This window comes from Oreochromis aureus, linkage group 11, assembly GCF_013358895.1.
Source record: "Oreochromis aureus strain Israel breed Guangdong linkage group 11, ZZ_aureus, whole genome shotgun sequence".
Taxonomy (NCBI): domain Eukaryota; kingdom Metazoa; phylum Chordata; class Actinopteri; order Cichliformes; family Cichlidae; genus Oreochromis; species Oreochromis aureus.
In genome coordinates, this window is record NC_052952.1 from 7,583,350 (window position 1) to 7,594,403 (window position 11,054).

At 38.3% G+C, this 11,054-nt stretch overlaps 1 protein-coding gene across 2 annotated transcripts; it reads right to left on the bottom strand.

The window, feature by feature from the left end:
* Positions 1 to 1,460: 1,460 nt before the first annotated feature.
* LOC116329950 (syndecan-2-like) lies at positions 1,461 to 10,205 on the bottom strand. 2 transcript variants are annotated; one of them, XM_031752099.2, is made up of 5 exons: positions 9,891 to 10,205; positions 5,418 to 5,547; positions 4,665 to 4,831; positions 4,158 to 4,398; positions 1,461 to 3,986 (listed from the first exon to the last, which is right to left on the bottom strand). In XM_031752099.2, the coding sequence occupies exons 1-5, from the start codon at positions 9,948 to 9,950 to the stop codon at positions 3,823 to 3,825; spliced, it is 762 nt and encodes a 253-aa protein (XP_031607959.1). In that variant the 5' UTR covers positions 9,951 to 10,205; the 3' UTR covers positions 1,461 to 3,822. The 2 variants fall into 2 exon arrangements, with proteins under 2 accessions (XP_031607959.1, XP_031607955.1); XM_031752095.2 differs by having other exon boundaries at positions 4,665 to 4,849; positions 9,891 to 10,203.
* Positions 10,206 to 11,054: the final 849 nt, after the last annotated feature.

The window sequence follows — 11,054 nt, forward strand, 5'->3', positions numbered from 1 at the left end:
ACTACTAAATTCGTTAAAGAATAAACCACACCCAGCCCTCCACTCTCCCGTTTTCCCCTCACAAACTAAAATAATTCAATGGAACTGTATGGAATGGAATAATTCAACAACTGGAAATTAATAGTTTCAATAGTTCATACAAAACGATTTTTGTTTAAATTACCCCTCATAAGTAGTATAGTCTATTCACATTATGGACATCATTACTATTATACTCACCAAGCTTTCAAATATGAAAAGTATGTCGGACATACAAAGATTCAGGAATTCATCACAGACTCTTATGGCCAGCGCTTCCACATAGACAACTTATAATCAGTGTTTCGGTTCACATCTGACCTGTTGTTCAGCTGTGCATAAATGATACCTTCCATGAGTAACTAAAATGCACACAACAATAAATATTATTTTCCAGCATAAATCAGTGTTTAAGTACCCAAACCTGCAATTGCACATTATTCCAAAACTGACATTTCAAAAAAGGTGCTCTACTTTGTCTGTGAAGCTTTTGAGAAAGCTTTGTCTACCTTTCTTTAACATGTGTTACAGGCTGTTTTGGGTTCACATCTGACCCGCTGTTCAACAATTTGAATGCACACAAGAAATTGAAAGTTTACACACAGAGAAATACCACTACTGAATGAAACAACACAGCTGTATAGAAGAAGTGTATCAATCTCACTTTTGGTATTATGTCAAGAAAAAGGAACTGCCTGTTTAGAAACTATTTAAAACCAAATGCTAGATCATGCACTTTTTATGAGTCTTCTCCTAGTCATCCTTCCTTTTTGCAAACATTGTTATGGATAAAATGATGCCCAGTGCTAACAATGTATTGTGTGCACACTGTGGGAAACACAGCACATCTCAGCCCGTGGTTTTTATTTCTCATCTTCCCCTCCTACTGAACTTCTGCATTCCTCACCAGTCATAGATATTCACTTCAAGTGTCCCACCCATGTCAGATTCATATTAATTTATTTTATTACACTTTACTACCACTTTTATGCTATTAACTTATGTGCATGGCTCTACTTTCTATTCATGCATCTTTTCTACTAGAGCCATCTTCTGTATACATTAAAAAAAAAAAAAAAACCTTTGGTGCATCCAGATGTTCTCCTTTTGTTTCTGCTTTGCTCTACATTTCAGATCAGCTGAACAAAAGCTACAAATAATAGCTTTTACCTGCAGCTGAATGTTGACTTTTTGGTTTTGTCTCACACAATAAAAACAAAATGCAAATCTGTGATAACACGTGGGCTTCAAAATGATGCACAGAAGGTGCTTAATTAACAAATAAACACAAAGATCGTGACCTTGAACAAATTAGAAGAAAAGGTGAATAAACAGGCAGAAATTAAGAGCACACATAATATTAAACCTGTCGTGTTGATGTGTGTATATAACAGGGGGGGAAAGCAGTATTGTTGAGAGAGAGAGAAAAAACAGCCACTGCATTAAAGCCACAACTTTTATTCAGTAGTGAACCTCATGAGATACACCATTTCAGCAACAAAGTTCTCTATTGGTCATCTTGGTAAGTTGATAATTGGCTGGTCCTCATACCTGTGTAGTTTATTTCTAAGAACCAGGATTTCAGTCAGCTTCGATAAAAAATAAAACTGCAACATGTCTCCAATAAACTTTCTGTACTTTTATAATTTTTTGATGCATTCATATAGAAAAAGGACTTTAAAAAAAAGCTAGAAAATCTTTTAAAGAAACTGACAATAAACTAAAGCTCATCAAATGCACCAAGATACAAATAGGCATACAAAACTCAAGCTGAAGGCACAAAGAGGCTTCAACCACGACTAAATACTGTACAATCCCAATAATGACTGACATATTTACCTACATTGTAGTCTAATAAAGTATAAATTATTACATACAAATCATATCTTTTATATATACTGCACATAGATGATAGAAGAGAAAAGTTATTTTGTCTTTGCCAACAAGTGCTAACCTGTGGTATTAACCCTCTGGGTTTGTTTTTGTTTCAGACTGAAGTTGTTCTTCAACCACACTGGCATAGTAGATTTTAACTCCAAACTTGCAGTTCTGTACAGCTCACAGTTCAAAGTGTGACCCTAATACTGCAACTGCACTGCAAACCAAAGGATATAATGTAACATGAGGCACTGAAGACTCAACAAATGCCATCGACAAAGAGTCACCACAGTGGGTTAATGACTACATCTTCCTGTTTATTCTATACACAGTGAATAGGTAGCTTGGAAATGCATTCAAATGTACTACTTGCTTTAAAATATTCATTTTTATTATGACAAACAGTAAGCAGTGTTCTTTGAAACATTACAGGCAGTAGGCAGCTGGTTAAAAAGCCATAAAAAGGCAAATTCCTAATAGGTTTATGAAAAGGGTCTACACACTTATGTGCTGTCGAAAGGGAATAGAACCCTGTTGTCGTTATCTGCTTTGTGCATCTTCATTGGAGCCATAAAACATGCTATGCTGCTCTTGTTGCTTGAGGTAAAGTCTGAAAATCAGGAAATACATGTTTCAAACCAAGCACGTTTACACTTAAAAGAAACAGATTAGAGTTAAACAGACACAATTAACAACTCTCTAACCCTGCTAAGTTGATAAACTCTAAAGTGTAAAAGAGCAGTAAATGCTCTCACTGGCCTTTAAACCTTAAACCAGCTATTATAGCTTTATACAGAGGACAGCGAGAAAGGAATGCGCTTTGGCTGTTGTCAGAAAACCTTGATCGCTTCTATGGTTTCTGAATTATAGTCATTAGCTTTGACTCCACCTGTCCACATGCTTGCAGCATTCAGTCACCAAACCCCCCCAAAAGTCCTGAAAATATTACATGTGTTCTAAAGATGCCTGAGGGAGTTTTACTAAGGCTGCCACTGTATGAAGTCAAAGAGAAATTGCTTAAAAAAATGGCTTACAGAAATATAATCTCTAAACATGAAAAAAAAACACATTGTAGTAGGTTTTTTTTCTCAAATATTTTTTTACAAACAACAAAGAACATCTATATTTGGTCAGTTCTGCAAGTGCCTGTGTGAAAACAACAAATGTTTGTACCTGCAAAGTAACAAAATCTCTCAATGCAATACTGGGCAGCATATGAAAATGTTCATTCACGTAACACCCCTCCCACCCCTCCGCACAAAAACCAAAACAAATCAAAGAAAGCATATAGGAAGTAAAAAGCAACGCAGACAGCTTTTAACACAGAAAAAACAAAACAAAAACACAATCTGACCTCAGAGGAAAGAAAAAAAAAAGTGTCAACCTTTTAAGGTCCATCTTAATACTATTCTTATACAGAATATAGTACCAGGCTGAACTGGGCTGGTTCAGCTGTACATCCATCAAAAGGAACAATCAATTTCTGGGTCACACAGAATCAGCTCTGGTCCATCGTAGTTAATCTTAGGTCTAAAGGCACAGCGTCACAGATCGTTTCACACTGACGACTCGCCAACACTACAATGATCCACTTCAGGATTTCATTCTTAAAACTTTGGATGGGTATTTACTCCTTCCTTAGCATGGGATGACAAGAAAGCATTTTAACAGTCTGACTTTATTTTTTTTATGACCCCTTCGTCACAAACACTGAACATTAAGTAGAAAGATAAAGTGGCAGCGGATGAAGTTGGGAATGGTGAAGAAAAAAAAAAAAGACAAAGAACAAAGAAGCAGCACTGGAGAGGAGCAGAGGTGTCTACTTCAAACTTCATCAAGAAGAATCATCTTCAGCTGGTTATAGATCCATTTGAGTCCTAATGGGCAGGAGCCAAAATCCACCCTGCTTTGTTCTTATTAGTCAGTTCAGGCGTAGAACTCCTTGGTGGGTGCTTTGTGATATGCAGTTGCAGAAAGTTTGTTATCTCCCAGGTCGTAGCTACCTTCATCCTTCTTCTTCATGCGGTAGGCAAGGAGAGATAGGAGGGAAACAGCACAGAGGAATCCAATGACTCCGCACACTATCACAGCTGGAGACAGAAAAAAGAAATACAAAATTATTTTTAAAAAATAACATTTTTATCACAGTTATCTATACTTGTTAACATTTGAGATTCTTCAACAGAAGTCTAAATTTTCTTGAAAACTTACTACTGTAATTTTGTAATGAACTGGTAAGACAGTAGAAACCTAGTCCTTACCTGCTAGCACCTCTTTTCTCTCCAGCAGGTTCTCAGAGGATACCTCCATAGAGTTTTCACCAAATAATCCTTCTCGATCAGCTTTGGTAAGAGTTTCATCAGACTTTTTGATAGGCTCTTCATATTGGGTATTTAACACATCCAGGCGTCTCTCCTTGCCAGAATTGATTACACCATCAGCTCTAGTACTGCCACTGGGAGGCACATTGGTGGTGCTGGTATCCTTTGCAACACCAAGCCCCTATAAGGATATTAGCACCATTTTTTAAAAAAAGCTGAGACATTATGTGGCTTTAAATACTTTCCATTTACCACTATTCACACCTTAAAGCGGTAGTAAATAAATCACAGTTAGTTTCTCTGCTCCAAAATTAATCAACCTTAACATTTACTCTCACTATCACCAATTGAAATGAAAAGAATAAATATCCTTGTGTGTGTGATGCATCATCCTGAAGATGGACATAAGTCATACTTCATGAATCAAAAGGAACAGTCATACTTTACCTTGTCTCCATCAGGGAAAATGTCAGTGTCCTTCGCTGTAGTTGCTGGATCGTGGCTGCGCGCCACTGTGGTTGGTGGGTTGTGCGGAGAGTGTACTGTAGGCTGTGGTTGAGGCTGCTCTGTTTTGCTGGAGGGGCTAGGCAACGTCAGGACCATATCCCCTGCATCTGAATGGTAACGGGAAACTGAGAAATCATCAAAACAAAACACAAAACACTTCAGAGGAGGCCTCTTTTCATTATTATAGAATAGTTTTGGTTTTTTTAATCTATTGGATTAACTGAAGGAATAGGACAGTTTTTCTTGGATAACAAGTTGACATCTGAGGTTACTTGGTTCTACAGCAGAGTCTGCCACAAATGTGGAAACAGTTCCTACTGCAAGTTTTATAACTTACTGAAATTCACCTGAACGTAATGCAGTTTTAGATCACGCTGAATGTGCCACGACATCACTCACTACAGTTTACGCAGGTGAGTCATTCAAAGTCTGTGAGTTTCCAATAAAATGTCACCTGGTTCCACTGTATCACCTCAGGACAAACATCTGGTACATTGTAAGTGCTTCTGTGTCTGAACATACAAGCACTTGTGGCTTACTTCTGTATTACTCACAAGCCTGCATGCATGATCGAGTGGAGTTAAATAATGTCTAATAATCCGTGATGAAGTTTCTATTTAATAAGCAATACAGGGAAAATATACATATAGATATATTATACATATACACACATATATGCATACATATCCTTACCATAGTCCCCAGATCCAGAGCCTGACCCACCATCATCACCATCTTCATCGTCTATAGGGAGGTCACCAGATGTTCGGCCCTCTATGTATAAGTCATCATTTGGGCTAAATGACTGGGAGAAGACAAAGAGCTGCCAAAAAGAGGGGGGGTGGGATAAAAACATGCAATTTTATTTAAGTAGGAGAGAAACGCACACATAGATTCACACAGGCAGAATTCCTTTCACTAATTGACAACATGTGGATATCGCTACAGTTCTGGAGTAAGACAATACCTCTCACAACCAATGATGTATGCTGGCCAAATATGCAGCAGTGCATGCTGCTGTCTGAGAGTATTACATCCATACTATAGTATGTGCAGTAGATAAAGGCTGTTTTCTTGATCATTTCACGTGCTGTGGCAGTAATTTGTGATACTTTGCAGAACCACACAGCAGAGAACTAAGTGTGTTTGAAAGGAGGAGGGACGAGATAAAGCAGCTTCAAAGACAACACAGAGAGCAGGCAAGAAGACGCACACATGGAAAGGGCTGCTTCACATATTAGATTGCACCTCGTGAAATCCTTCCGCCAACCCGAATGCTACACAGAGGAGTGTGATGAAAACCAAAGACCTTCTTTTCCCTTGATCTAAGGCCTAGGCAGACAGAAGGTAATGAGACGAGTGGCTCAAACACAACCGGAGATCACATGAATCAAAGAAAGACACTAACTGGGCTGAAATCCATAAAAAGCCAAACAAAAAGAAGCTCAAACATATGCTGGTGTTAAGAGAGGGAGAGACACTCACACACAGAGACATGGATGAATATGGCCCATTGAGACCTGAAATATGTCTGGTATGTATACTATGCTTCCACTAACACAGGTGCTGAGAGAGGGTGAAAATAGGGAGAAAGGAAAGGAAGCACGGTTTAGTGTACTTCTCATAAGATAACTGCTCCAGAAAAAGGTTGTACTCCAATAAAAATTCACAAAATATGTTGTCAAAGCAACAGTTCTTTTCAAGTTAACACCATTTTTCTTTTGCTAACAAACCTTTTTATCAGTATGCAATAATGCAAACAGCCCACAGAAGGGATACAGACATAAAATCTGTCTATCTGATCTGCAACTGTACACCTAACATTTAAGGTCATTCATTCTGCAACATGTCACCAAGATGTATTCATGTGAAGCATTAATAACACGTAAACCCAAGGGTGACTGAAATAGCAGAAGAGGTGCTGGCATTCTCACTGACTTCAGCCAGAGATTAGAAAAGCAAAAGCTGTGACTGTCTGTGTCACATACACAATGGGAAATATACTCTATGCCTAGCTTGAGAATTATCAGGTTATAAGGCTATAATCAGACATCAGCAAACTTATGGTAGATGTATGCAAAATCTGTCCAACTATTTTAAAAGACCTCTAAAGACGTATCTTTTTTAACTGCTAACAGTCAAGTCTGAGGTCCATCACGGATTGGACAAGTTCCTTTATATAGCTGTTTTAACGATTGTTAGAGTTTAGTTCTGCTTTTATTCTTATTTTCTGACTTCTTTTTAATCATTAGGTTTACTATGCTGTTTATGTGAGTTCTGTGTATTGTAACTGGCTTCTTGGAGACCTGGATTGCTGATGAGTGTGCCTGTAAAGCACTCTGGGTCAACGTTGGTTGTATTAAAATTAGCTACATAAATAAGATTGAGCTGATAGTCATACAAAAAAATATTAGATCAAAGTATTTTATTGTGTTTCACTGGCATTTATTTCACCAGACCAAATCCAGATGTTAACCGCACGATTAGCTGAGTCAACACATATAACATATTATCTCTTTTAACCGATGAATCAAATATTTTTAATTTAGAATTGATTTCACTAAATGCCATTAAACTTTGACCTCCAACCTACTGGCAGTTTGTTTTCTGCTGACTCTGAATCAGTTCTCCTTGACAGATACAAGTTTTACACTGGAGTTTACTGGAAGATGTGATTTAGAATTTATACACATCTGGAAAGCATACGTATGCACGCAGGATTTACACACATACTCTGTATATAACATTCTGATATCCTGGTGCTTTGTCACAATGAAGACAGTTTACCGGAAACAGCTGTATCACTACACAGACATACGAGAGAAGACTGAGTGTTGGTGGAGGGCAACATTAAAGCTGACAATCATCAAACTCTTATTTTTCTATATATCCCCAGTGAGCTGCAAAGTAATGAGAGAATGTTCAGATCGAGAGTGAGTTTAGATAACAACGAAAAGCACACAACAGATCTGTCATCACTTGGATAGCAGCAGCAGCAGCAGAGTGCTGTGTTGAAGGTGGTGTATGTTTGACTAAGGCATAAAATGAATTATCCACAGACATTAAGCAGCTGTAGACAAAATTATCAGATGCCAAGAGAAAATGAATATTCCTGTTACAACTTTAGTGATCTGACAGAGTTTGGTAATGCAGTCTTTAGTGATGCCAACAGGCAAAATGTGACACAATATCTACTTCTGTCTTACATGTGATTGTTATGTCCTTAATTCAGATTACAGTAATTTGAAACTGCTGACCCTAGACTACAGGTCCCAGTCCACTTCATGTACACAAAGAGCTAATATAGCTTTGTCCACTAGTTGTGTGGTGGTCAAAGAACAGTCAAGATAATCAGCAATATGTGATTAAAAACCAAAAATATATATTGAAAAAAAAAATAAAATAAAATAAAAACTCTCCGAGGGCATGCTAACACTGAAAGTCAAACAAACTGCTACAGCAACTCATCAAAAGAAAAACCTCTTGCAGCTAATCGCATGTGTACAGACTGCCCTTGACACACAGAACAATGTTGTGACTAATGCTGATTAACTGTGAACACATATCTTCCGGTCCACCAGGCTTTTTAGTTCTCCACAGCAGCAAGTGTCAAACTACATAGTTTATATTCATGTTCTTTTGTTTCTAAACAGTTTTTTTCTTCCTCACATGTAGGCGTTTCAGTGGAGTGCTTTTGAAGCGCTACAAAAATCGTCATTAATAGCACCGTGAGGAGGTGTTACACTTTTCCTCTTGCTCTTAGCAGTTGGATGAAAAACTGCTCATATCCCACGCAGTTGCGTGCTTGCCTGGACTAGCCCAGTGGAACTCGCTGTTAGTCATCCATCCAGAAAAATGACACAGCTACCAGATCACAAACTGTCAAAGGAAGAAAGCCTGTTTGAACATTCATCCTTTGGATTGGAGCAACATCACTGACTGACTAACCAGTAATTCTACAGCCACACTTGGGGACACAGATAGTTTGGATGTATGATGTAGCCCATCACACCCAGCAATTTAAGACTGGAGTCTGTGTATTAGTGGTATGACATGAAGACGAATCAAAGCATCTGTGGATCAAAGTATGAGATGACACAAATTAAAGTTAAGCAGAAAAAAGGTTTGTTTGTTTTTTGAGTGGCCACACCTGTTTATAAGCTATTATATTCAGAGATTACAACCTGTGGGGCCTTAAAGCAGGACAGGAATGCCAAGCTGTATTCATTTTCACCATATCCACAACTCCCTGAGTCCTACTAAGGGATTGTATGCCTCTTTCCTCTGCTACAAATATACACCAGAAGCAGTATCGTGTTTCAGTTCCCTCTCCTTTCACAATATACAGTCCATAAATCTTAAACAAACTGCATTTCTGCAGAGGTGGTGAGGCTCCCTGGCTCTCATTAGAGATTTCTTACAGTCAATAAATCACCAGCCTGGATATTTGTCATACTTTGTGACGATGAGCAAAGCTCTGCTTCAGCCTGTCATCCCCAGGTGTTTTCCAGCTATAAAGCAGCCGCACATAGAGAAACAATGGAAGGGGTAAAGGAGGAGGATTTTGAAATACTCTGGGGTTTTTTTTATTAAACAACCTTGGTTAAATATTAATCATTTCCTGGTTTAGAATTTGAATTTGCAAAGTATAACATTATAAAAACGTGTGGGTGAGAAATTCAGGCCAGGCCTGGTTTAAATGTCAAAGCTGTGAGCTAAACGGTGAACAGACTTTGGCCCTGTGTGAACTTGACACCAACTGGACGCTTGGCCTCGGTTTGAAAAGGCTGGTGAGGTCAAAAATCACCCAGCCTATAGAGCCGTAGGTAACATATATTTATGTTTTAAAAAGACAAATTCGTGCTGTTCACTGTAAAGGTACATTTAACGTAAATACATAATAATAATAATAAACACAGAGAAAAAAACTGAGGATATAACATTAAGAGTAATATATTTATTTTATGTGTGAACTCTATGGGGTAGAACTCAAACAGTCAACATGAACATAACAAACGTTACCGAGGGCTGTCGTTTTCAAAAATATCTTAACGTTTTAGCCTTCTCGGTTATTTTACATATTAAAGATAATTAATATGTATTTTTCCACTAATACGTCAACTGGAACATTTTTTAATTAAAAAACATTTAAGAAAAACCACTTACTTTTCCACTGATTGACCCAGTTGCCAGCCCGACGAGGAACAACCACCACAGATTCCCCATTTTAACTTCCAAAACAATTTAAAAAACACGCTAGTTGAAAACGAGAAAATATATGTAGGTATAGTTCAATCGTTCAACTCGCTCTTCGGTGTTCAATAGTACGGATAATTTGTTGTAGCGCTTTCGCTGCCGCTGTCGAGTCACTTCGTTAAATCTCAGTAAAGTTCCCGAGTGTCTCCTGGACTCGTAGTGAGAAGGACTTCGACTGAAAAAGTTGTTTAGCCTAGTCGTGAAGCGTGGCTCTCTGCGGTGACGTCAGCACGCCGGTCCTTGACGACGGTAGTGGAGACGCACACGCGAGCCGGAACCGTTGACAAGGTGACGACATTAGCTCAACTGCCTTACACCGAGGTTAATAATAGGCTGAACGAGCGCCTTTTTCTTATTTACATTTTTAGTGTTGATATACGCTTCTAAAACCCAGCAATTCATTTTGCCCTTTTTTGGAGGACTTGAGTCTGAGGCAAAGGCCATTTATCTCTATGTAATTTACATGAATCCTACTGTTCTATTGATGCCATATTTGCGGGGGCTGGGGGCTGGGCAAACAACATTTCTTTTCAAAATGGACTCCCCTCCCTTGTGGCTATAAAATATGGTGATAAGCTTTTGTTTTTGTTGTTTTTTTTGTAGCTATTATGATTCTATTGCTAAAAAAAAATGAGGTTTTTAACTTTTACCCCTTCCAAAACAAAACTGTAATGCCTCACATTTTCAGCCTATTTCAGGAGACAGAGGGCAGGGTGAGGCCGAAAGGATTTTAATCAAAATTGTGGTCTGATTAGAGCTGTCAGGAAATGAAGTGGAGGGAGGCCAGACAGGAAGGTAAAAGCTCAAAGGGGGACATAACAGCAGGTTTGTTATCAGAAGTATTGCTTAATGTTTAAACAAAGCACACACAAACAGAAAAAAAAAGTTTGATTCCTTCTTTTCTCTGCTGATTTATATAATTAATGATGTATAAGCTAAAGGTGCATTAACCTGTACCTCCATTAGAATGAAAAATGAAAACAGGACGACATTGCTAACAACCACCGGGACAGGAGGGCCTCTGATTGTGTCAAAGTGTAAATAAGCAACCAGGTTTCTAAAAACATGTCAGGG

Excerpts from the sequence above, each read along its gene's own strand:
- LOC116329950 (XM_031752095.2), bottom strand. The coding sequence starts at position 9,950 with ATGGGGAATCTGTGGTGGTTGTTCCTCGTCGGGCTGGCAACTGGGTCA. Across the intron at positions 5,548-9,890 it reads CTGGGTCAATCAGTGGAAAA|CTCTTTGTCTTCTCCCAGTC; the intron begins GTAAGTGGTTTT and ends TCTTTTTGGCAG. Across the intron at positions 4,399-4,664 it reads TTTTCCCTGATGGAGACAAG|GGGCTTGGTGTTGCAAAGGA; the intron begins GTAAAGTATGAC and ends ATATCCTTATAG.